This window comes from Andrena cerasifolii, chromosome 3 (genome assembly GCF_050908995.1).
Source record: "Andrena cerasifolii isolate SP2316 chromosome 3, iyAndCera1_principal, whole genome shotgun sequence".
Lineage (NCBI taxonomy): Eukaryota > Metazoa > Arthropoda > Insecta > Hymenoptera > Andrenidae > Andrena > Andrena cerasifolii.
In genome coordinates, this window is record NC_135120.1 from 10058886 (window position 1) to 10086551 (window position 27666).

Below are 27666 nucleotides of genomic sequence, written 5' to 3' on the forward strand. Positions count from 1 at the left end.
TACACATACGTCTTTTGTTTTATTAGAAAGATGGGTACAAATGATCGGTAAGATTAACTTCCGATTCCGCTACAAAATTTCACGTATCATCATCGTACATGCTAAAAGAAAAATGGCAGTGATAGTACGATTAATTCTATCAAAGTATTCTTACATAAATATTATAACTACGGGCAATGCCCAAAACTTTTGATATTTCTCTCCGTCGTTGCAGCGATATTAGAAATTTATCGGCACCGCTGATCTGCAGCGTAATCGCAAGCGATTCTCCAGTTCCACCACTCGATTAGTCAAGTGTTGCATTTTCCTCGTCTCCAGTTCGTATTCCCTCAGCTTGTTTCGCATCTCGTATATTTCCTGCTGCATGAGTTGCTGAAAGTAATTACGTCCTCGATTAACCGGTGAAAATCGTACGTATCATTCGCTATGCGCTGGCACATACCACGTTCTCGACAGTTCGTTTCATCTCATTAATACTCTCCACAACCGATGCGACTTTGGCGCCCATCTCCGTAGCATCGGTGTCCCTCTTCTTTCCTTTCGCAATTTGCTGGAACAGGAAGAATAAGAACTCTCTAATATAAACGACTAAACACTGGTGACCTACCTCTTCGAATTTCAAACACTCTTTGCTGCAGACTTTCGCGAGACTGTCTACGTATCGTTATTATTTAATACCAGCACGAGTGGGAATCTAATTTTAACAGACGTTCTTGCAAAACTCTTCTACTGTATTTTTTTGGAGACCCCGAGAATGGGTACTCGGAGATGAAGAAAGGAAGAAAAACCTTCGAATTCCCAAGCGGCTTGAGAAGCGAATATACCTCTCCTTTACAAGTCAAATAAATACAGCGAGCCTTTGTCCAGTGTACCTTTTCGAGCTTGGTGAGCCTTTTCAGGATAATCTCGTAGTCCTGATCGAGGTCACCGTCGGCCACCTCGTTCTCCGTATCTGCAAACAGGAGAACTCCTTGATACCGTGGCGCGAGGACCCTGAGCACCGTGTGCTCCGAGATACTTCTGTATTCGAGGCACCGAATCGTAATCGAAAACGAGGACAGCGACTCATGTTTACGAACCATGCGAAGAAATCGACGGACGTTTCGTCGTGGTCACTTCGGGGAAGCTATCCTCCAAATCGCGAGCTTCGAACGCGGTGCCATCGGTGTCTGCAAAAGAACAAAAGCGTGATCGTTTAAACGGATTCGTACCAGCTGCTGATCGTAGACCTTGGCTATTCGAAACGCCGCTACTTCCGATTTCTACGCGATACCCGTGGACGGGACATCGATATCAAGGAGGCACAGCACGATCTCCAGGAGAAGAATTGCAATGCTGCGTCCGGAATTGTTATTATAACATTTCCTTATATTTAAGACACATGAAAGAATAGAGTGCAACAAGAACGCCCACTACTTGAGATTCCTGAGGCCTCCGTGGGCCGAGTTCTTACAATTTCTATCGGTCGAGGCTTCCGGGTGCAAGTAGGGCTGCCATCTGTAAAATCGTTCATCCAGGAGAGAGAGAGCATTAAAACCCCGGACATTTCCACTTGAAACCAGGACACTTTCAATTATTTTATATGTTAGGTACGATATACCAAGATAAAATGTTCTGTAAATTATAGACTGTAATCGCAATCAAGAAATAAAGGTGAAGTATTTATGACTTCTTGAGCGAGCAGCATCGAAAAATCCGGATCACTGCAGAAAACCCCCCCGGACGCCCTAAAAAAGAGGACAAATTCGGGGAAACCCGGACGGATGGCAACCCTAGGTGCAAGTCGTGTCTCTATTTCAGGGTTGCAGAAGCATCGCAGTTAGCTGCATCAAGGATCTGATGCACTGACACTGAAAATGTTTCGATCGGCCTCTAGGGACCACAGGATCGTTGATCGTCAACTACAGTCTTGAACCTTATCAGGCGAAAGACTCTTCTTGGGCACGACTTATAGCCAGAAGCCTTGTATGACATGAACTGTACTCGTACTATTTGTATGCGCAATAAATTGTATATCTGCATAGGCATAGTTTATTTGTCTGGCAATGTGCACCGTGTGCCTCTAAATCAGTGTTTCCCAAACTTTTTTGAGTCGCGACCCTCTTTTATAATATTTAAATAACGTGCGGACCCCCCTCGCCCCAATATAAGGTGTCATAAATTTAATAAAGTAAAAAAAAAAACACATTAAAAATAGGTATTTCAGGTTATAATTCTACCTTAAATTATTATTTTTAAAAATAAATTATTATTTTTAATATTAAGTATTATTTTTAATATTAATTATTATTTTTAATATTAATTATTATTTTTGAAAAGAAATTATTATTTTTAATATTAATTTTAAAAAAACCCCAAAAAACGTGGCGACCTCGCAGAAAACACTTCGCGCCCCACCGGTTGGGAATCACTACTCTAAATCCTTCGATTCTTCTTCTTGATCACCCAGTGTAGAGCGACCTTGTACATACTACGTCAAAGTTCACGATCAGCTCGAAAAGTTGTCAAAACAAGCTATCTGTTTGCCCAGTAAAAATATCGTGGGCGAAACTTCTATGCGGATGTCGAAAACAAACTGAAAGGCCATCCAAAAAGTTGTTTTCCGCTGGCATTGCAGTGAGTGGGTTTACGCGGGCAGCATTTGGAAGCTAAATGATCCCAGAAACGGATCGTCTCTTTGGTGGCAGTGGAATTCTTTCGCGACATGCTTCGCTCACCGTTCTTTCGACAGGACTGGCCGTCTTTCTGAAGTTGAAAACCAGGCCTGCATTGGCACTCGTATGTACCCGGTAGGTTTCTGCAGAGCTGATCGCAGGGCTTCTCTGTCACGCACTCGTCGACATCTGCAACGTTGGTGGACAAGTTATGGTAATTCGTTAAAAATTAATCGCAGCAACGCGACAGCTGGAAAGCCAGCGACAGATCCGCCGCGAAATCTTTCGGTTTCCGGACAGAGTCGTTGGGCAAATTCCGTGCAGGCTGATTTTTCTAAACCCGGCGAATTTGTCGAAGTGAACTGGTAGAGGATTTCAATGAATAAATTATGGGAATTTAAATTAGTTATTAAGTTGCCGTTTTATCGAGGAAAGATTCGAAAGTGGGGGCAGAGCTACCATTTATAGTAACTCGCTCCTTGGGCGATATAAGAAACAGATGTGGAAGTCGAGGAAAGTGGGAAACGTGTTTTAGCAGACAGTATGGCTCTGCTGGATGAATAAGAGAAACCGAGAACGGTTAGAGAAAAAGCTGTATTATTTTCATTGGCACGAAAGCAAAGACACTTGCAGAGCAATGAAGTGATATTCGAGGCATGGAACAAGATTCAGTTTAACAATGGGTGATTCTAGACCTTTGAATGGTAATGCGCATGCACGCGCCACCGCGAAGTCATACACATGACGTTATTAAATCGTGAACATGTGCGCTTCACTGAAGCACAGTTTTAACGAGTTAAGCCCCCGAGGAGTGTCGAAACTGCTCGGTGCGAAAGAGCTTTTCCATCGAATCGAAACCAGCACGCCGACACAGCTCACCTGGGGCCTGGTAATTAGAATGTCCGCATAGCATAATGAAATCGCTCGTAAATCTATCGAATGCAGCTCGCTGCTGGACACCACAATACGCCCAGTCGGCTCGGTATTCGCGCAATGCTATCGAGTCGCTTTATCGGGCTGCATCGATTTAATTACGCCTAACGATCGACCGGCCACAAGGATGTGCTCCTTGCCTGACAACCGATTTAGAGATACCTTACGATTTAACGGCACGCCGTTCGTCATTTTGCGTCGTTAACTTATCGGAAGCACCGTCGCTTTTGCAGGATTTGTTGGGATGTCGTGGGATGAATTGCGAGAAATTACTGCGCGACATGATTCCATGGGCAAAAGATATATTTCTTGTTGATAGTGCATTATGTTACTCGGAATTTTGAAACGAGTTTCGGAGGGTTCTAGAGTTCCAAGCTTCGGGGCAACGGGTGCAGGAAGACACGTTGGATTCTTCTCGATTTCTGGCGGTATTGGTAATAGACAGCAGAAACATGGCAATAGAGGCAGAGATGGAGAAAGACCTCTTGGTGTAGCTGTTTTAATGGCATACGTGTACCGCGGATTAGCTATCACGTGAAATGATCATTTAGAATCGATTTGCATTCGTGTCTGACATTACCTGTCTGGCATTGGCTGCCTGTAAATCCTTTGGGACACGTGCACCTGCCAGGGGAAGTACACATTCCACCGTTTAAGCAGGGAGCGGGGCAGGCAGCTGAAAGGCGATAAATTTAAATGTTAAGTATCACATGACAGCAACAGTCAATAATCCCTGATCCACAACAGAATTGTAAAACTGATTAAAATGGCATTTTCGATTCTCCGCGCGTGTACTGCAAGAGAGTGCTCTAAATTCCTCTCTTTTCATAGTCGAAGTTCACGATGCTTTATTTCTACAGACGTGTACATTGCGCGAAACACTGTACGAAGGTAGGAAACACGTATCACGTGTTCGTCAGAGATAGGAACTCACGTTTATTGCACCCAAAGCTCAACTGGGTGGACTGCGTCCATCCTGGGCAGCACGAGAAACTTGAGGGCGTGTCGGTCTTAATATTGAAGATGTTAACGTACCTAGAACGTACCAACTGAATTATCGAATCACAGCAACGTCAACGCGCGCTGGCGCGGTTACACTTTCGTCTTACCTAATCTGCCCGCTTCGATGATGATGGGTGGTGGTTGTGGGAACTGATCTTGTGCAGACTCGCCTTCTAGAACGCAAGAAAAGCATACCGTGTAATAAGCGTAAAATACAACTTAAAATCCTGCGACTATCTTCGATTCAAATCGCACAGCGTTTATCGCTGTAGGGCTGCGCCCTTCTCCAGCGACTGCCTCGGGCTTTACATTCATTATTGAGACTTACGCCGCTTCTATACGCCCATTGTCAGGCAGTGACAAGATGAAATTAAATTAACGAATCGATTGTTCTGATAGGGATCGCGATCGATTCGACACGGCGGGCGCGCACCTTCATTTGCATTGCTGAATCGAAATGGAAATGGAAGATCGTTAAATGCAGAGAGGACAATTTCGACGGGCGCGTTTAAGCTTCGATTCAATAACCACGCGCGTAACAGGCTTTCAAAGCGACTGCTTTGTTTTCTCGTGAAAAAGCGATATTGCACGAACTTCAAATTACCCTCAAGTAGCAAGTAATGGATTATTTAGGTTATAGCTTCCGTTGCAATTGATAGGATTTATTGGTTTGACAGCATTTATTTGTTGCATCGAATTTCGTTCGAAGAAGCTTCGATAGCACTTCACAAATGAACAACGAACTCCTTTACAGATTTCCTTTCCCTCGCAATTTATTCTCGAAAATCGAAGCTCATCCTGCCACTGCAGGCTATCGTCGTTTAAAGCTATTTCTCAAAATAAATATTCTCAAAGTCCTCGAACCGAAATCATCAAGCCTGAAAAGTTCATGGACCTCGAAGGTTCTTAATTAAGGGGGTATACCCGTTTGAACCATCGGAAAATGTGTACATTTTGTGGATTTTTTTACAAGTCAACGGCTTGATGAAGATATTCCGTTTTTTTACTATCTTTACATAGTACTATGAACTACTTAAAAAAAAAGTTTCAGTTAAAAAACTATTGTTTTTCGGAAGTTATGCATACATATCCGAAAGTCTCTCGATTTTACACGGCTAAACGGTGGACCTGAAAACAGCTGTATGTCGTGTCCGAAACCAAAAACAATAAAATCTTCTTATACAGTATGTTAATAACTATCGTCCAACGGGGCCGATTTTGAAAATTTAAAAAAATAAAGAAATGGTGAGGGATCAAAGGTAAAGTTACATTTGTCTTAGAGAAAAGGCCACTTTTTTTCTTTATAAACAATAAACGGGGAATCGGAATAAAAAAAGCCCTCGTTGGACGATGTGGAATCTTATTACGATCCTGCATGCAAAATTGGAAGTGAATTGGTTGAACGTATCGCGAGTTTTTAGTCCCACCGTTTGGCCGTCTAAAATCGAGAGACTTTCGGATATGTATGCATAACTTCCGAAAAACAATAGTTTTTTAACCGAAACTTTTTTTTTAAGTAGTTCATAATACTATGTAAAGACAGTAAAAAAACGGGAAATCTTCATCAAGCCGTTGACTTGTAAAAAAATCCACAAAATGTACACATTTTCCGAGGGTTCAAACGGGTATACCCCCTTAAGGAACGATCTATTTTAATCAATTCCACCCTCCCCTCTTTCAACCTATCTTCGTAAATGTAACATTCAGAACCAAACAAAAAGTCGACAAAATACCTAAGGAACAACGCTCGGTGGACACTGATACCCGACGCTGAAGTCGCTCCTCGGCAGTGGGAAGATCTGCCGCGGAAACCACGCGGATCAAAGAGGGACAGGTCGGTTCAGGCCCCGTGGACGCGCGAGGATCGCGGATAATTGGGCGTCGAGAGGCGATCTCGTGCGGCGGAACCGCTTCGTCATCGTTGGCCCCGCGAGAAAATTGCGTCTCGGCGTGTCGCTGTCATGTTCGTTGAAACGCGACACGACGTTTACTGTCGCAACAGCCGCGTGGCTTGCATCGCGAGACGTCGGCTTCCCTTGCTCGCTCGCCGTTCCGTTCGCGGGCAGAAGGTGGCAGGAACGCGCCACGACCGGCGAACAAAGGAACTGGACCCGGGCCGATTAAACCTTGCCCCGTGGCCAGACGTTGCGCAATTAAAACGCCACCCTCGGCCCAACCACGAGCATATATCACGGTGCATCGTCAATTTTCCTTCTCCGCGTACCCGCAGAAACGTAATGCCTGTGCGGCGAATGATGCATGCACCGTGGCTCGAAAAGCATTAATCCTTTACAGCGAAATGATCCTTCGCGATGTAGCTGGGAAAGACGGATCTGCTCAGGTCGCTGAGGTCCCGGGGAAGCGATTTTGCTGAAAGACATACTGTAAATGGACCTAATGGAGGCTTTCTTTGCGGATGTGTCTATGGCTGAGGGAGAGGTGGCAGCTTTGGGGAAGCTACTGTGTATGATTCTTTGATGACAAGAATCATTATTGTGCCGCGGGAATCCACGGAAGAATTGTTAGTATATCAATCGGAGATCACGACACAAATTAGAGACACACATCGTTAGATTCGTATCATCCTTCTCAAGCTTAATGAATCAATTATCCCTGTACAATCTTTATCCATCCCGGCGCGCTGATAGTTCTCTCGTAGCGAGGCCGAAAGTCACGATTAAAAAAAGGGAAACCAGTCTGCCCCCTGCGATGTTCTCACGTCCCTTCGCCCGGGCAGGTGCACCGAAGAAAACGAAGCCTTAGACTGCTCGCGAAATCTGTCTGCGAAGGCCGAGCCACGCGAGTTTGCCTGTGGATTATCAGCGGCAGAAAGGGTCAAAGGGATTAATGTGGCAGGTGATCCAGGTTAGTGAATCGTGTAGGATCTGCCAGACGGGATGTGTGGCATTACTCTATTCCCCTAGAGTCTGCTTCTCAGGGCAAAGCTGGCTTTGCTCCTCGCCATGATTCTGCAAATTGTTTCCGCTCAGGCTGAAGACTCTCTTATGGGAAGGGACACGTGCTGATACTCATCCTCTCCCCTGATATGGTAGATAGACCTATAAAGCGGTGTTCCGTCAATCTCGCACGCGATAAATGGCTCACAGAGGGGATAGAAAGTTTCTTCTAACTTCTTCGAACGTAAGCTTCATGTTCCGACCTGTTTGAACTTTTTAATTCTCAGGCGGAGTTTACGAGGAGTCTAGGTACCCCTGTATTTATATAATAGCAATGTTCCAGAAGCTGATCGCTAGAGATTAATTCAACTCACGATTCGTTTCATTCAGGCCTATCAGATGCGTGTTTCAGTCGGTATATTTTATAATGGTCGCTCGAATATCGTGCTGTGGCTAATGTTTTCTTAAGCTGTCGCTCTCACGGTCCACACGCATCAAACCGTTCCTGCGGCGTATCCCGTCCGCAGAAAAATCCCACGGAACACGTTGCGACGGAGTTTCAGATACGGTTCGGAGGACATTCGCGTGGGAATACTGGTTCGGGTGCTCCGGTGGCCATACTGAACTCAGCGCGGTGATAACGTCCAACATGGTTGGTCCACGACATTGAACGAGCAAGGCGAAGGAGTTGGGTGTACTTTCGTGGACAATTTCCGAGAATAACGCGCGTTAAATGCACGTTCTGCCGGTTACATTTGTGGTTCTTTAATGAGATAGCAATTGGTTGAGTTTACTTCGGAAAATGTCTACCACGATTTCAAATTCCATGGAAATCAATTGAACCTTACATTAGGTACTCGGTGATCGGTGTCTTTTGTATTCCTTGAACGAAGATCGTCGCTTTCTAATAAATATAGCTCGAAGCTTCTTTACACATCCTAAATCCTCTCAAAGGATACCAGTGAACGATCACTCCAGCTGTGCTTGAGTTTTGAATGCGGACACTTGGAGTTCCGTGAGTGAGTTGCGAGTTCAGGATATCCAGCAAGTTCCAGGAACTTTCCCCGTGCTTGCGGGAGCGATAAAAAGCGGGAAATATACGCAGAGGATGCGAGTAATAAAATTACTGTCGATTAGCGACGTGGATGGAGGGCGGCGTCGCGTGATACCGTTTCGCAAGCATCTCTTGGGTGATAAATTCCCAGTGAATTACCGCATCGACTGTTCGCGTGTCTGCGACTCTCTGAAAGCTACTTCCGAAACCTTAACGGTGATCTCGCATGTTTTCCACTTCTACTATTCGCGATCGAAGCGAACGCAGCGAGACGAGTTATCGCGGCCATTCGTTACACCCTTGCCACTGACTATCTGTTGCTCGTGCAAGATTTCCTTGCCGATAGATCCCATGGACTCCAGCCGTTTCCCTTTCTCTGGGTCACTGATACATTTGGTGCCCGTGGCGGAGCTGAAACTATTAAACGATTACCGAGCACTCCCACGATGGATCGTTATGAGTAAGTGGTCAGAAGCAGTCCGCGTAGAATACGGATACCCGAGTACGCGGGTGAACGAGATAACCAAACCGGTCGATAAATCAGTTTTATTAGAAGCACGGGGAAAAGTGCAAATAACACCTAGCGCACTTTATCCGCGCCGTAGTCGGTATATCCCACGCACCGGTATCAATTAATCCCATGCATCCCCCGATCGACTTGCAGCGGAATCGTAAATATTCCACTGCTACCTCCCTCCGCGACGCTCGCAAACGGGGCGCGTAATCGCGGACACGCGCGTGAATTTTCCAGCGAAGAAGCTGTACGTTATCACCGGGCGGCGTTAAACCGTCGTTGCGCCATGTCGCGATCGTAACAACACGCTTCGCAGCCTCGTTCCAATGTCGCCGGTAGTAATAAACACCGCCTCTTTATTGTACGATCCTGTGGACCTTACTCCAACGATTCTTCTCCCATCGCGACGGTAGCGCGCGATAAAGGGACTGCCTCGGCGTATCAAACGGTCGTGCATCAGAGCGTTAAGAAGAATTCGTTGCGAATGCAATGATCATCTTCTCGAATTGATAAAGGATTAGTAGGGAACTGGGAATTCCCTCCTTCGACTCCACTTCCGATTTATTCGCTCGGAACCGACGGCAGATTAACTAACGACACGAATCGAGGGTGAAACGATAATGAAATCGTAATGTCTCTGGAGGTCGCGCTGGAGGTGGCGTGTCTAAAATCAAATCAGACAGAGCGGTGATCACAGCGGCGATTAAAAGGAACGGTTACGCCGGTTTTACGAGCAATGAAAAGCTCGCCGCCCGAGCGAAACAGAATGCGACGAGACGCGCCTCGCTTCCGCAGACGTTCACACGGAAGAACAAAGAGACAGCTGGCCGAAGTGAAGTGGCACTCGTGATCCGAACGATTTGCCGGTTGAAAAAGTTTTCCAATCAGTAAGGCGGTCATTGGCTACCGCTTCGAGGCGGAATGATTGATTAAGTAGAGCCCTCAGAGTCGCGGCACCTCATTTTTCCTCGCCAGGCGAAACCGTCATTCACGTCGCCTAATGAAGCCCTGTTGTCGAGCCAATCAACGAAGAAGTCCTCTATCCAGAAGCCTCTGAAGCCGGAGCAGGGGTACCGTTACCACAATTTAATTAACACGATGAACACTCCGTTTTATCATAGAAGCCTGCCAGAAGACCGCAGATTTTCAACTCGCTTGCCAATCCCTCCCGATGGAACGCTAAAATAAACGACGCCCCTTGTTCTCCAAACCAATAGCCTCAGCTCTCTTCGGCACATTCTGCTCGGGATGCATTTGGATCGCTCGAATAAATAACAAGTGGAGCATGTTCTGGTGACGTTAGCTTAATAGGCAATACTCCTTCGTCGCGATTTATGGCCCGCCGGATTTCATCGAGGCGATTCGATATCGCGGGCGGTTTATTTCGTACAAAGAGTCAAGCGTCTCAGAAATTCACGGGTCCCGGGCCCGTCTCTCGATTCTGGGTCGCTTAATCGTCAGCGATGCAATGATTTTCGTGGATCAGACGAGCCCGCCATTCGGATGCGTGCCGCGGGACCCGGGAAATAAAGCAGCGCGCTTGCTTGCACGCGGAACGGTAACCCTCGTGCATGTGAATGCGACGTTATTCAGCGGCGTCAATTAAAATCCAGCCCGAGATGAATCGCGAGACGCAACGACGGAACAGCGAGCTCCAAGGGAGGAAGCATGCCCGGCAAACGACGAGTAATGTTATGACTGCCGCGTTACGATTCGCGTTTCTACCGGGAACGCCAGCGCGTACAGCTTCTCGAATTCATGGCTGGCTGGTCGACCCGTGAATTCATTAATAAATTGCAATCAACCGCGCGGCGGATCGCTGCTGGCGTTGCCACCTCGCTGCTCTTATTGCGACGGTGCGGTGCCTCGAAGGTGCTGCAGGTTCAATTTAGAGACAGCAGCGTTTATCACGACGCTGCATCGAATTGAAATGGAAACGTTATTTGACGTTAATCAGGTTTAAGGCTTGTGTAGGAAGGGTTCGTTCAGTCTTCGTATTTAATTCTCGTTTCGAAAATGTATCGCGTGCTATGGCATCTTCATACATACTCCAATACACACCAGCACCTTCCGCAACAATGACTGAATATACCTGATAGTTGTTTTTTTTTTTAACAATTTTGCGAGTCAATGTAACTCTATTAAAAATCTGGTATCGAATCTGCGGCGATTTGTCCCGAGCACCACCGCCGGAAACGCATCCATCTGATGCACACGCACGCCCGAAATATTTTTAACAGCCTCTGAACTTTCTCGCTTGCGGCCCGTCTGTCGGGGGACGATATTTTTCCAGTCTAACTACACGCCGCCGTGGTGCATAGCGATGGTTTATCATAAAAGTGAAGGAGTTATTTTTGAAGCTGACAAATGGGTTCAGTCCCCTTCTTGAATATTTCTCCACCTAGCTGCCATCGTCCGCCCCTTCGCCAGCTCCTCTTCGCGCCTCGCAAAGAAAAGGAGACGTCTTTTTATCGGGCCGGCAAGTTTTAAGGATATTGCGTCTGCGGCTCGTTAGCGACGGAGCTTCGCCAGCCTCCTCCTTTTCCCCGGGGCGCCGAACCGACAGCTAAACAATCCGACGGGATGGCTGACTCCCGTTGTATATATTAACGAGGAGTTTGCGAGACGTCAATGCTTGCATCTCTTCCAAACAGTCCCGCCTGATTCATCCGCGACCGTTTCGGGAACGGCTTCCCTGGAGCTGTTTATAAAAGACTGACGGCCCCGGCTCTCGTTCTTTTCGACGGTGGCAAGGGGAAGCTGATATCATCGATGGGATTCCACTTTTACGAGTTGAATTTATATTTCTGTGGGGATCTTTGTTCCAGCTTTAATCACGAAGGGCCTGAGTGACATGCGGCGAGAAAATCATATTCAAGGCTCGCGAAATTATCTACTCTGCTGTCTTTATATTCAATTCTTACATTCGCTATTGGAATTTTTAGGATCAGTTGAGATCTAATTCATTTTAATTGGTAGAATTGTAATATCGAGAATAGATCGCTTAGGAGAAAATAACGCGAAGGCTGGTGTATCGCGTAAGCTTGCCCCGACCAGGGGTCGAATCATGCCGTTCTTTACGATCGGCTCTGCTGATTGTTCGCGTCGTCGCGGGATACGCGATGGTGCAACAGAAGCCGCGGGCAAGTAGCGCGGACCTACGAAGCTTCCAAATTACAAAATTACTTGATGACTGGTTACCGGTTCCTGGCGAAGTAATTACGCGCCTACGCGGTGCCAATAAGTGCCTCGCCACCGCACATTATTCCCCGCGATGCATCCCCATCGCTTTACGTGCCTTTCGCTGCCACGATCGCGTTGTCACGATGACGGTTACCTGCCTTCGAACGTTTCTTTACAATGGAAATATTGCGAGTTCACAGTCTTCTCTTAACCCTTCATGGTCACACTGGGTCCAGTAGACCCGCTTTTTAACTTTGGAGCTTAATACCTGTTAGTTCCTAGCTTTCCTTTCCATTTTTTTTTGGTACATATTGTCATTTAATTTCTTACTAAAACCCGACTACTTAAGTATTCCATATTCTACAATGTTCAAAGTGTGTATTATAATTTTTGGGACTCGATTGGACTGATACAGTTCAGGTTACAGAAGGGTTAAACTCGATAAAATTCCTCCAAATTATGAGAAGTCGACATTTGGCAAAGCATCGATCTTTACAATTATTGTACATCAACTTTCCCATTGCGTCGTCTGAAATTTATGGGAGATTACGTAATTGATACATCTCGCTTCCGATCCCAGCGAAACCTGCAGGTACGCACGCGCAGAGTGATGTAACGTTTTCTCGTGTCATGAATTATCGTCCCGCGCTTTCGAGTTATTGCAATGATATATCGCTAGAACCGTCTTGTGCACGTGGAACACAGTAACCCCGGCCCGTGATATATTCCCCTGCGCCTGACAACGCTACAAATTTTTCACCACCGCCTAACCGCTATCAGTTGAATCTGGATATCTCTATCGTTCGTTAGAAACGCTAACGATCATTCTACCTTCTCATTTCCTGCAGCAATATTCAACAGGAGGCTACTGTGTAACCCGGAATGCTATCAAATAAGATTACGCGCACCATGCCTGCTCCACGGTTACCTTTACAAGCGGCGCTGCGTTAAATTATTAAATCGTAGGCGTTTCATTGCAGCCATCAATGCCTGACCATAGAGGACTAATTTCACTTACGCGCAACGCCATGTGAGCGCGATCTCCTCCCTCGGATCCTCCTTCAGCCACAGTGAGAAGCACCGTTACGACACCTGCGCTGTCAATTTACACGAAGACCACGCGGATCGCCAGCGAGGCAGCAGGATTATCATTTAATGGACCCGCAATAACGCCAGGTCCGGACCGGGCGAGAAGAAAAAAGAAAAGGGGACCGGCATGAATTATTCAAGCAATCGCAGGAACGCGACGCAATAGCGGCGTATCGCGCGAGCGATACCGCATCGCTCGAACACTTGGCAACGATAAGCCCATTTATGCAGGCCATAAACCGACCCGGGGAATTTTCAAGAAGATCACCAGGGAGGCGAGCTTACGGGGCTACGAATACTTGGCGCGCCACTGAGGTGCCCGAGGTAGTTTTTTCTTCGCGGGGCCATTTACGAGGGAATATGAGCGGCCATCCGGTTCGACCACCCGAGGGCCAACCAACACCTTCAACCACGCGTACGTGTACCTGCTTCTTGCACCTTCCTCGTCCACTGCTTCTCCTCCTGCGCTGTCTTGACCTCTTCAACCGCGTGTCCATGGTCAACGGGGAAAAAATCATCGCTAATGGATTTAAACGGAGCGCCAGCTATCGGTCTTCCCAATCATCCTTTCATCCTAGGGATGAAGGGTCCAGTCAGCTTGCCTTGGATCAGTTTTTATCCACCACGTTCCTGAGTATATCATACGTTAGTCGTTCGCTTCAGTCGCAATCCCCTTTAAAGTATTTTATACCACGCCGGTGCGCGCATCTCCTCCATCTCCTCTCCTACATACCAGTTGTGGTTGATTCCTGATAGATCTAACGATCGCCAAAGGAATCGACGCGAAATTCCAGCACGTTCGCGAAATTGTACGTTCCCGATTGCCCTTTGATCGGCGAGCGTGCATCGTTCACGGTGCACCGTGATTCCCGCAGTCTCCTAACCACCGGCTGCAATCTTATCGCGTTGATTTTAAACATTCAAGCAGATTCTGTGAACGAATTAGTAGGTCCTTGAATCTTTAACCATGAAATCGATGTTCATTTAAAGTCACTTGAAGAATATCTTGCGAACCCTGTTGTCGTGAGCCCGAGGGAATGCAGATGCAAATCACTTGTATAAAGAAAATGTCCTTTATTACAAGCTAGTTTGAACTTGTTGCTGGTGCGATGTACAAGCGAGATCTGCCACTAAAGACGTACGGAGGAAAAGAACGTGGACAAATCGGAGAATCATATTGGTAGATACTATTGCAAGGGTGTGGGAAATGGAGCTAGGATTGGTCATTGAATAAGGGAGGAAGAGGTGTTTAAAGAAAGTTCGGTTGTGACTGAGACGTTGGCTTTCACTTTTGAAGGGGGGCCTAAGGACCCACGGCCTAATCCGCTTGTTTTCGGTAAAGTCACGTTCGCTCGAAAAGGACTAAGAATCTCAGAGGGTGACGATGTCCAGATGCGTAGGAAAAGGGAAAGTCGCGAAGTAGGTATCTAACAGTGTGAAATAAGGAATAAGTTCTCGTTCACCATTGTTGGGCGAATTGTTCATCGAATACAGACTTATCGAAATAGTAGAAATAAAGAAAAGGAAACCACCAGTTATTGGGATAATGTCCAACTATGGCCAGCGCCTGTTCGCGTGTTCCGCGAGTTGAATGGCCGGCGCTGTTATGTTTATCTCGCGCAGTACGCGCAAACAGAGACGAGAAGAAAGTAAAAGCCGAGCCCCGAGAGAAACGTACGTGTAAAAGACGCGCTCTATTTGCGTCCGCGGAATGTCATTTCGCGTTCGTTGTTCCTTCTTTCTACTTGTTTTGCGGCGAGTCGTGACACGGAGCCCTCCCGGAGGCATTTAAGAGTCCCGCGACGTGAGTTCCATTAAGGGGAATGACTGAATCACTCGCGTATTCTTCGAAGAAAGGCCAACAGGCACGCCTGGAAATCTCTGGTCCGTGACACTGGCCGACGTAAAAGACGCGTCGCTTGTAAATAATTAATAAGAACGCTTCTGCGTTATCGGGGAGAGTGTACGGAAGCGCGAAACGTGGCCGGGAGTTTGGGATCGTGTTACGGAAAGCGGTGCAAGTTTCGGCAACGGATGCCGCCGGTGGCAGCTTTTATTTAACGACGCGATGAAATACGGGGTTAGGAATCGATGGGAGGACAGTATACTCTGCTTAATCTGGCCTTGATTTGAATTTCCTCTCAAACGAACCGTACGAAAAGAAGGCGTTGTTGCTTCCGGGCAGAATGCCACGCAGCGACTTCCTCGAGATCGGAAGCTGAATAGCTGGAGAAGCAGTATTGGACATTTTCCCTGATACCGAAGGAGGCATTCTCCGAGAAAATTTCACCGTAGCTACTCTTTCCTGTGCATTCACTCGCGAAAATACGAAGGGAAATATGTACGTTGGGGCCGTTTCATTTTCAGGCATTGACGAACGGCTTACGCGTCTCTAATCCCTGGGTATTTCGACAGGAACTTGACAGACACTGTCCAGAAATAATTAAATAATGTCGCGAAGATTGTTCCTGTTTGATGCTTAAACAATTGCTCGATGAAAATTCAAGGCACCTTCGAAGACTAGTCTCAGTGATCGAAAAACGTAAAGTGAAGTATAAAGACCCTCTCTCGAGAGAGAGCTACGTATCTAAACACTAAATTGCACATACGAAAGGTACGATAGGAAGGATAAACCGATACCAGGGGTACTTTTCTTAGATAAATCCGTTCCTAGAATTCCTCCTCAGGAGATTATTCGATCCAAATCTTCTGTCTCCGCACTCCTGCAACCAACATCGCCTGAAATCAGATACAACCACGTCGCAAATCCTATCGAACGTGTTAGACAAACATTGGAACGTAAGGATGAAAGACAGCGGGGGGGAGTGGACGCAATCGGATACTATCAAATCGCGAATCGCTATCGGAATTTATTTCGTGTACGGCGCGATAAACCGTGCGAAAATAATGGCGAAACTCGACAGGGACAGAGGGTATTATCGTCTCACCTTTGTCTATTATTTCAACTATCATTTATAACGATATTTTTGCACCTTTTTTTCTAGCTGTTATATGTATATCCATTATTTCGAGACATCCTATATTTTCCTGCTGCTCGAACCTCACGACACGAATTCCTGTTTCAAAGGGAGACAGATTTTGTCGACTGATCCCATTTGGCGATTTGCCGGATGCATCTGTTAGCCGGACTAACTCGCTTCGCTGTTTAAAGAGCGTTTCGAATATTTGGTAATTAATCGATTCTATTCCTGACAGGACCGTGGCCCCGCCGCGTGCCAGGGAAATGGGAGCAGTGGTAAAAGTTAATGGAATGTCAGACGGAAGATAAATTCGCGGCGCGCGACACTTTCTTTCTTGTCGCAAGCGAGAAACTTATCATTCGTGAAGAATGAAATTAAATATATAAAATAAAAATTGTATATCTTCTTTAATTATTAATTATTATAAAATTTAAGCTCTTTTTAAAGATTTTTTTCTCCGTATATACAATATATAATGCAATAAATCTTTTTAGCATTCATTAAGCTACTCTTATATCATACAAAAAAATTAAAAAAAAATTTTTAATTTGTTTTAAAACTTTAAACGCGATTATCTCAAAGCAACATTTTTTCGACTGGTGCAGGTGCTGGCAAAAGAACTATTTGACCAATCAGTCTGCAATTTTTACACGTTATTCAGCACATCAGTGGCTATGGCCGGGACCACGGAAACCTTTTTTGATTAACCATTTCATACTATTATTTCTTCTAAGTACGCGGATATATAGAACTGTCAGATTTATCACTTTATTGAATGGTTGTTAAAAAATCTTCATGATGTATACCATTACGTATAATGTTCTCCTTCGCTGTACTTTGTGCGAAACATGAAATGCAATCATACCATCTCGCTGATATCAGTAAACAGGTTATCGTAGAAGAAATGTTAGTTAGGTAGGGCATAAATCTGTTCTAACATGCATGGCAAATGCGAATGTATTTCAGGATACCAAATTCTGAACAGCTGGCCGGATACGCGTGTCAAGGTGGATAGGCTAGCACCGTTCACATATTTGTTTGTTTAGCCGTGGTTCAATAACCATGCCCACTATTAATCTCTTCGCGAGAAAGTATCCACGGCGGGAATGTAGCAATACCATTCGCGGTGCGCGGGTTATGAAACTTCAAAAAGCTTGAGTAGACGTGACTAATGCGAGCTGCGGAGCATTAACACTGTTACGATTAGATGTCCTTTTCGGGGACTGGTTTGAATTCCTTTTCACTGCATCACACGCGACCTAGGGTAAAGGACCCAATTACTGTCACCTTAAGCTATTTTACTTAAAATAACGAATAAACAAACTATAGTATATAATCTATAGTATAGATTACAGGTTGAATTACATAATTCTTTTTTTATACGACTTTACAACGTTTATTTATTCGTTATTTTAAGTAAAATAGCTTAAGATGACAGTAATTAATTAGGTGTCAGTAATTGGGTCCTTTGCCCTACAATACTATCCCAGTACCCGTACAAATCAGCATCGGCGTGTAAACGACGAAAGTAGTATCCTTCTCGTGATTTCCACTTCGTTCAGATGTTTTTACAAAATTCGCACAGTCTCTCCGCGTTTCCAGTGCTTCGTAATAGTCAATCAAAGGATTCCATTGCTCCGTTGACAGGGACAGAAGCAACTGGTCGACGCATTGAATCGTGGGACATCGTTTTTGGAAAATCCGACAGTGTCCATCGTTTTTACCGCGGCGTGTGCAGTATCGGAAAACGGTGATTGCGTTGAAGCACAAGAACAGCCCCTCGTTTTGAGAGACAAAACGAATGTGCCTGTCGTTGAACAACAACGCGGACGTAGCAGTTGCGCCTATCTCCTCTTGGCTGGGGCTATTTGTCAATCGATCAACCGGCACACCAATGGCAAGGGAAAAAAGGCGATAGATAATAGACAATGTAAACGACTGCGCATAGAATGTTTCAAAGAGTGACATGGCAGGATTATTATCTGGGGTACTTGGAACTGTTCGTGCATTCATTATTCATGCTCCTTCGTATCGACGTCCATCGATCACTCAAGGAGGACGATAAAGACGCGCGGGGTTTATGAAGGATTCGCCGAACCATCTGCGAAGGATCTTCTGACGAGGAAAATTCCTCCACTCTTTAAAACGTTCAATCGTTCAATAAATTATTCAACGAGACAATGCTCCTTTGAGACGGAAGTGGCTGAATCCTGGATGAACGGTGCAATTGATAATATTCAAGGCGCGTGCTCTTTTCCACATAACGTTGATCTACAGTTTCTCAGGAATACTTCAATCTTGAAAAATTGAAATTTCGCTTAGCTGTCTCTTAGGTACAACCTACACCTGCAACGATCATATTCTAACCGACAAGGGGAGAACACCATGTGGTAGACACTGATTTTGATGAGCCTCGGCACGATGGATTTATGTCGAAAATAAGTAAATAGGTGTCCGAGCGTTTCTGCCAATGGGCCTTAATAATACAGATATTTACATGTAAATTATTAAAAATTTCATAGTGGGCGTGGGGTTTTAATGGGTAAAAATCCTACACTACCCTGGCACCCCCGGGGATTCCCCTCTGAAGGAGTCGGGGTGCCTTTTGAAGATTTCCCCAAGTTAAAAAAAAAATTATAAAACAATAATTTGTAAAAAAAATTATAAAGTTTTTTTAACGTGGAGACATCTTCAAAAGGCACCCCGACGCCTCCAGAAGAGAATCTCCCGCGGGCGCCAGGGTAGTGTGGGATTTTTTCCCACTAAAATCCCACGGCCACTGTGAAATTTTTAATAATTTAAATGTAAATATCTCTATTATTAAGGCCTATTCGCTGAAACGCTCGGACACCTATTTACTTATTTTCGACATATATCCATCTTACCAAGGCTCATCAAAATCGTTCACACCTGACTAGTACAACTGACCCACGAAGAAAATCACCCCTGTCACCTCCGACTTTGAAATATTCATCGATACAGATTCGCGGAAGATTCATCCACAAAGCATGTCACGTACCCAGAAATTCATCTCTTGCCTCCTGCGTCATCCACACTTTCTCAGATCCAACCCGACGGTCGCCAAAGCAATGTTTCACGCGCGTCGAAGCTGCCGACGCGAGGCGTCGTCAAGAGTTTGTCGACTTCGAAGCGGCGGATCAATCTGCCCGACCTCGAATTCCGCTTCTGCATTCCCGATCCGGCTACCTCGGCCGTCGCCTTCGAATTTCGCCAGCCGCCTCTAAATCGCGTTTTAAGTGTCATTACTGCCGCATCAATAAGAGTTTAAGTCGACGGCGATCGATCGCTGGAGGCGTCCCATCGCCCGAAGGCTGCTCCGCTCCGCGAGGAATCGTGGACAGGTTCCGCGAGGATTTCTGCCACGTTTCGCGGCGCGCGTATCTGGGTAACTCGATCGGCGGAATCAGCGCGAGGAGGACCGCCGAGGACAAAAGGTGGAGAACGGAGATGGCTGGTTGTACGTAGAGTAGGCGCGCGCTGAATTATATCGCGCTCAGGCTAAATAGTAACGAGGGATCCCGCGAGCTTTTTCTCGCGTGCGTGCAAGGAGAGCTTTGTTTCTGGCGGACAAAGGTGGCGGCGTTCACGCGCGAGCGCTCGGTGTGAACGCCTGCGGCCCTTCGCCTTGACGAGCAGTCATTGAAACGATGCGAAATGACCCGGACGTTGTTGGCAGATAATGTTTCGCGAGCCCAGAAAGGAATTGCGGGCGAACCACGCTCAGACCGACTGTGGCTTTCAGGGAAGAAAATTCTAATGCGTTCTGTCACGGAGCGTTGGATTCGATGAGGGTTTGTTAGGAGAGAAGAGGCAGCTTGTATTACAGTATACTGTGGAATAGGTAGCATTGGAAACTATATATTTTGCAGCGACTAATAAATTTTTTATAGAACATCGAATACACAGAAGTTTATTATTCACGATCTTTGGTCCGCTTTTTTTTAAATCTTTTAAAAGTAAATTCGCCAAACCTGTATCTCTGAGAGTATTCATTTAATTGACAGGTCCCTGCCAGTGTAAGTTCCCCACTTTCGTCCAAGGTAATTGTTTTTGATCACACGTTCCTGAATATGGTTAATCCTCATCAGAATCGCCATCATTCTCAATTACCCCCGAAGACCTGTCCTTTAATGGACAGCTCCATTTAAAAGCCCATTTCGACGCGATTACATTCTCGCGCAGAATTTTCTGCCTACTTGGGTATCGCGGCTTTCGATTTGAATCTATACTGCCCTCCTTAGTTGAACTGTCCTGTCTAGCATTTTTTCATTTTTTTAGATACGTTGAAATATTTGAAGTTCCACGCGTCTTTTACCTTTTAAGTAAAGTTAGAAAACTCTACGTGCTTCGTAAAGATTTATAAACAGTATAATGTATTTAACCTAACTCATTTTTAAGTGGTTATAATATCGTATATAAAACAATTAATTAAACCGGTACGCCTATTGCACAAAATTATATTTGGCTGTTACGAAATAATGGCAGCATGTTTTAATTCGAACGAAGGAAAATAAGGACGGTTCAAAGGAAATGATAAAACTTCAGTTTTCTCGATTGTTTCAAAATGTTAGATAGGACATTTTAACTAAAGAGGGCGGTATAAGCCTGTGTTGCGCGTTTACTACGAAAGGTACTCTTGCCATTTCGATCGCCGATTCAGCTGGCAGAGTTGCGTTAGAGGTTCTTGCGCTACCAATCAGACGCAAAACCGCTTTCGCACCAAACCAAAAATGAACGAGCCCGAAATGGCAAACGGTAAATCACTGACCGCGACAAACATTTCAGCCGCTGGATTAACTTAATTCGCCAAAAAGTCAAGCCCGCTACAGAGTGCACTGATGTAACACGTTAATGACCGAGTTACCGGCATCATCTGGCAACCTTTCACTCCTCTCGTTTTCGCAGACAGGGGAACGGGTCAATGGAACGCGAAATCGGTCATCTACAGACTAGATCGCTGATACTTAGGTTTGTAAACCGTGTAAATATCTAACTACAAATATTTTTGCCAAATTTTTATTAGCAGAATCACTGCTCTAACTCGAATCACTCCAAGTATTACTCGAATCCCAACAATTTTAAGCCTTCATGACCATTAATGAAGCCAAACGCTCATTGAGGCTTCCAAGATCCATTAATACTCCCAAAAAATTTTGAAGCTGAAAGATGTTACTGCAGAATTGGTTAAACAGGAACTCCCTTGTGCATCAGAAGTGATCCAGCAACCACTGTTCAAACTTAAAAGAGCAACTATAACGAAGCTTTTCTTCCCCTAAACATTGTTGCGATCCTGATCGGGTATCGTCGTCATGCACGTGCAATCGTGCAATTTAATCGACGTTCCTCGGCTTCGCTCGAAGCGGCACCGAAAGTAATGTCATTGCGAGCCAGGAACCTTTAAGGCGAGTCGACGAGGAACCGCCGCCGTCGCGCACCAACAATCCCAATAATTGCACGTGACAGTGGAACGCGTTACGCGCGAGATAATTAATCGGCCGATTAATTAAGCGGCAAAAGCCGGGCCGCCGTGATCGCCGATCCTTTTGACGGAAGGCTTGCACACACGGTCCGTGTATGTGCTCGTTTCGCGATCGTACATCATCATCGTGCCGGACACAGGGCGTCGTTTGTTGCTCGTAAATACGGACCGGTTGATAAATATCGCGGACACCTTTTTTCCGGGATCGGTTTTACGTGTCAGAGCAGTGGAAACGCTCCGTGCGTGCGTGTAAGTCGCGCCGGATAAGTAATGAGATTGATTTTATAAAACGTTGCGCTGGAGTGTTGCAGGTGAAAGGTATTTATCATATTGTCCACCGCGAAGGAACGTACCGCACGAATTTACCATTACGCGTGTACGTAGGATAGCTTAATGTTACCCTGAATGTCTTCATTATGTTTTATTCAGAGACTTGCTCGATTCGACGTCGAGACAAATTTCTCCTTTTTATATGTAAATTCTTCTTATTTTTTTATCATCAAGAGTTGTCTAGCAACTCGAAGAAATAGTTTTTTTTTTACTGTGTTTTATGCATCTGTAGATTCTTCACCAGTGTAAGTGGAAAAGAATTATGGATCAAAGTTAAATGAAGATCGTAAATTAATACCCCGCGATTAAAGATTGGAAAAAGCGTTCCATGTATCGTTACCCTGTGTTGGAAATTAGAAAAAGATTACGTACTGCTGCCATAAATTAACGCTCCGTGCAATAATCCCATGACTCGCGGCTAACCGTGCGCGTCGACTCGTTTAAACGCGTGAGTTGCGCTTTGTCCGCCAGATCGTAAAGTTTTCCGCTCGAATTTAAGTCCGATTCTCCGTCTGCGCTCGCCTTTTCATGCCCGACACCTACGTCCGCGGCACGGGGGTGGTTATAGATGCCGAGGAGCGGTCCATTTTATGCAAAAAGGTGGGTGAAGTGAGTATTTCAAGCGGCAAGTAGGTGGTTGCCGGGAGAAATTGTTCCCGCTCGATCGCGGATGTTGCTACGAAATTTAGTGCGCCGTTTTGTGTGGGTTTCGTTCTTGCCCTAACACAATGGTCGGGAGTTGGCCATTTTACTGCGGGATTCGGTAAAATGCAGGTACTTTCTGACTACTTTGGTATTCGCCCGTATTCCCAATGATTTTAATAAATTTACATTCTTTTAAACGCGCGCCCCTGTACCTTTCCTCTTCATACTCTGTCCGCGAATTTAACTCGCGTATAAATCAATCCGACGAAAAATGATTTCCCCAGTGAATTGAATGCATGAACCGAATTGCTTCCTTTAACCCTACACCCGATATTATCACAAGCCCGATTGCGTCGCGACGAAATGCAAAGGCATCTAGGAAGTACTGTTGATTATCAGCAATGACAGGTCAGCTAACGGTGTGAATAATCAAACAGAGATCGCCGGTACCTATCTTCCAGTGGTTCCCGCATTCCCCGTTGTATTTGCACACGATTATCTATCGGAGGATGATTTCTCTCGACGATTACTTCAGGCTCGATTGCAAGTAGAAGTACCTGCAATCTTCCTTGCACTTCCATTTCCGCGAACCATTCAGAAGTCTCGGACTGAAGGAATTCGCGCTTCAACGCAAGTCAACGCGTTCACACACTCGGCGAACCCTTTGGGAGGCTACCGAAGTCGCGCGAAGGGCAGGAGAGTTGAGCGATTCGCTTACCCAGGATGATGCCTCGTGTAAGTCGACGGAGTCGTGGCCAGGTGCTGGTAGCTTTGAACGGGAGCTTCCCTCGGCTGGTGACGATGATTATTGTGATAACCGGCGTAAGCAATCGCCCTGGTACCGCTGTACTCCGCCACCGCGACTGCGCTGAATTTCTCCGGTTTCGAGGCACCGGGTCGTTGATCGTGGACACCCTTCTCCACGTGATAGCTCGGCGCAGCATCCGCTGGTGCGACCGTGGACGTTGGTTTATCACCGAAGAAATCCTGACGGGTCCAACTCTTGGCGGTGGGCTGCTGGAAGCTTCTGCCATCGCGGTCGTGTCGCGAACGAGCCAACTTCTCGTGGTACCAGAACGGCCAGAACACTTTGTGGCTGGTGAAGGCATGATGATCGCCAGGGAAATGTTCGATCGGGGCGACCTTGATCGGTAGAACGATCAAGGAGCACGTGAGAAAGAGTTTCGGTATCGAAGCCATCGCGACGATTCTTTCGGATGGGTTGCTGGAATGGTGCCTCTGCGAAAGAGCCGCGACGAGCGATCACATTCTCGATTATTTTGGTCGGTAACGAGGCGACGTTTGGACGAGCGAGGTGCAGTGTATAGGTCGAAGAGGCTCGATGGACATCCGGTGCGAAATCGTTGGAAGGCAACCGAGAGCACTACTGAACGAGACACACCGAGCAGGCCCCACGTGCTTGGAGCCGCTCGTACCAACCCCACCATTCTTCTTTCTCCCCGTTTCCTCGTGCTCGCCCCCTCCCACCCTCCCCCCCGCCTTCCACCGTTCCCATCTTGTCCCTCTTGTTCGGTCCCGGGCATCTTTCTCCTTTTGCTTTGTCCACTCCCTTTTCTACCTGCCTGCTCTCCTGATACACCGTCCACCGCTCGACTAACCACCTACATATCCCTGCACGCGTTCGACGAAAAGGTTCGGTGGACAGAGACGGCGTTTGGGTCCCGAGGTAGACGGGACCAAACACGAACAGTGTGTTTAACGCGGTAGAATTTCCGCTCCTTGCCCCCCCGTTTGTTGCTGGGTACCGTGCACCTTTACATTGTACTCGCGATCGTGAAATATGAGAAGAGAAGGTCTACCTGGACCCACTTGAGTAGATTGTGTCTTCATCGCGGTGACATTAAATACGGAGCATTGGATGTCTATTGCCATCGGAGTACTAATTACAAGTGATCCAGATAATACTCAGACCCAATCGAGATCCGAGCCGGACCTATTTAGTGCGAGTGTGATGCAGAATAAGTCGAGGTATAAGCCAGACACGCAGTAGAGCCAGCATGTATCTACACAGACCTAGCGGACCAAGTTCAGTTTGAACTGAAATTTCGATGCCAATCGATTCCGGGATCCCCGTGATCTAGGAGCTTCTTTACTTTACAAGCAATAAACGCGTGACCGCGACAAATCGTGCCCACGGCGTAGACGAATGTAGGTCGTGAGTCACACGTTCCTGTGGACGCTATGGGCGCCGCGCGGAATTATGGGGCAGAGAAAAGCCATTGCCTTGGTGCCACTGGAATGTCAATCGATCGACTTTGCACCCGGATAATATAGGGACTGAAAGTAAGGCCGACATGCGGTCTCTGCGCGCACTCGCGGCCACGTTTACACGCGCAATTACGGCTGTGGTAATGAATAGATGCCAGATAATACACGTACGCGGGAGACAAAGCCGTTGGCGGTGCTCGTAATTACCAGTGATTTAATGTTGTGCACCGCGAAGCATTGCCTTTCAGCCGTTCTTTTACATGCCAGCTCCCGCTACCTGTTTCGAAGAGGGTGCACTCAGACCCGGACGCTGCAGGCTCGATTATTATATTTCTGTAGAATGTATCTTCCACGGGCCGACTATTTCCAAATCCGCGTGCAGAACTTGTTATTCATATTCGAGTGCAACACGAATATCAGAAGGTTTAAAAAGAGGAATAATGCTATTAATACGATAGCTTTGTCACAGTGATGGAAGAAATATATAAAGACTCGCATCGTGGTCTACCATATCAGTGTAGAAGGAATCTGACAGAGAGCTCTATAGATCAGGATTAAATACAAAATTATTGTAGCCCGCCGAGAGAAATCGCGATGCGATTACCTTTGGTACTTTTTTATATACGGATGAATAATGTGCTTGTTATTGAAGTTTCCGTAAATAGAACGATGACATTGCTGGGGAAATAATGCTTCCATGAATGTTGGGGGCGAAATTGTTCCCTCGCGCGGCTGCTGCTTCCCCGAATCGCAGTCGAGCAAAGTTTTATATCATCGATCAAACTTTTCCTGCGAACTCGTTTTCAATTAGACCGCGGTATTGTACACTGGCCCGTCTTTCAACGAAACTGAAACGGAGCATTAGAGACAAACCGCCCCCCGGAACTGCCGTGATTCGTGATCGTCCTTGAAGAATCGGCTGCGTCCTTGAACCGTTGAATCGAATTTCACCCGGCCCTTGTGCCGGAACCTTCCGGTAGCACGCTGCTTCACATAAATCTACCTTGCAAATGTGTGGGATTCGGTGGTATCTAGTAGATGCTTCCCTCGGTTTGTCTGCTTCTCTAAATCTCTGAATAAAACAGTTATCGGTGTGAAGAAACACAACATACAAATCGTTCTAAGAATTCGAAACATCACGATTCCACTCGTCAATTATTTTAACACTATGCAGCACTATCCAAATGATTCTGGCACAAAAACACGATAGTTTCGAGTGGTGAAGTGAGAGATAACAGTCTTCTCATATAGTGCAGAGGTTTCTAGCCCAGGATCAATACTCAGAACTACGCAGCGAACTTCCCCAAATTACCGTCCGACAGAATTCAAACACTCTCCCTATCGCATAGAATCCTTCCACCACACCAAGGATCCCAAAACAACGAAAGCAGTTCCATAGGAATAAGCCTGTTAAGTTGATTCCCAGTAGCGGGCCCACGCTGCAATCCAACTCCGGGCCCCGTTTCGAGCCGATGCCTGCCACGTCCGAAGTGATACGCTACAAAAAGCGGATTAGAAAAACGAGCAGAGGCTATCAAACGGCCTACCTCCAGCGTCCGCGCGGCCATTCCATTTGTCACGATGAGGTATTCGCTGTCAGAAAAATATTCCAGCGCCCCGTGTCGGCGAGCCACCAGGCAGAAGGGTTGCGGAACGTCCTCTGTCCCCTCTTATCCACGTTCTCCCCCTTGTCGCATTGTCCATCCGCTTGTTCCACTAGCCTCCTCCTATTCCAAGCCGGCGGAATGATTTCTTGCGAGCACAGCCTCGACGGAGCCTGCTCCCAAAGGGAGAGAGAATCGTAGATCTCTTGCGGCGCATGATAACATCTGCGGGTGCAGCGGGAGATTTTGCGGTGGACGGTGGCTCCAGCCTCCAACTGCCTACGCATCTTCCAACTGCACCGGCTGGTCCACCTGCATTGCAGCACTGCACTGGTCCAATGTCGGTGCAACGTTGACCGCGCGTATAACGATCGGAATGTTGCTCTGGCCGAAAATTCCCGGCCACCGCGCCACGCTCCCCCGACCGAAAAATAATCTGCCCGGGCTCTGAGTCCAGCTCAATCCCTTGCGACCGTTAAAAATTTGATATCGAAAGTGTGACTCTCTTCGTGTATCTTTACGAGTTATGGCATCCAGCTGGGTTTACACCTGACGAGTGAAAATTTTCACCGATTTGCCCGCCGGACTACTCGGTCGAGTATCAGAATACGCGTTCAGACTGGGCGAGTGCTGGGCCCAGTGTTCTTAGAAGATCCCAAAACAATCATATCACGTATGCGTGAAGATACCTACTCGATGGGAAACATTAGAAACACCCGCGGGATCCAGAAATTAGTGAGCAAGTCACGTTAAAGTTTACACACTCGTATCCTCGGCGAAACCGAGTCACTTGAACGACGCTGCGGCAATGGTCCACGATAACTCTGCAATTTAACAGGGCGTTTGGGATTGGATGTGCACTCGGAGGTGATCCCACAGCAATCTCTGTATCGGGTGGGCTGCGACGTGCACGGGACCAAGGTCAGTGGTGCTGCGACCGCAGCGAGGTCTGTCAGCCTTTTTGCTCGGTCCCTGGAGGTTGTCTTCGGAAGCGGCGCACGAAGAACAGCGAGATAATTGCGCGCATCATCGCCGCGTTATTGCCCATTAC

At 46.5% G+C, this 27666-nt stretch overlaps 2 protein-coding genes across 2 annotated transcripts in view; one reads left to right on the plus strand and one right to left on the minus strand.

Moving 5' to 3' along the window:
- On the minus strand, positions 1 to 25876 carry Slow (epidermal growth factor-like protein slowdown). The gene is made up of 9 exons (XM_076809302.1): positions 23501 to 25876; positions 4697 to 4762; positions 4522 to 4622; positions 4168 to 4263; positions 2718 to 2843; positions 1080 to 1169; positions 873 to 952; positions 443 to 550; positions 1 to 372 (listed from the first exon to the last, which is right to left on the minus strand). The coding sequence occupies exons 1-9, from the start codon at positions 23980 to 23982 to the stop codon at positions 220 to 222; spliced, it is 1302 nt and encodes a 433-aa protein (XP_076665417.1). The 5' UTR covers positions 23983 to 25876; the 3' UTR covers positions 1 to 219.
- Positions 1 to 27666, plus strand: part of Dopecr (G-protein coupled receptor DopEcR) — a 58651-nt gene that overhangs the window by 1060 nt on the left and 29925 nt on the right. The gene's annotated exons all lie outside the window — the stretch shown is intronic.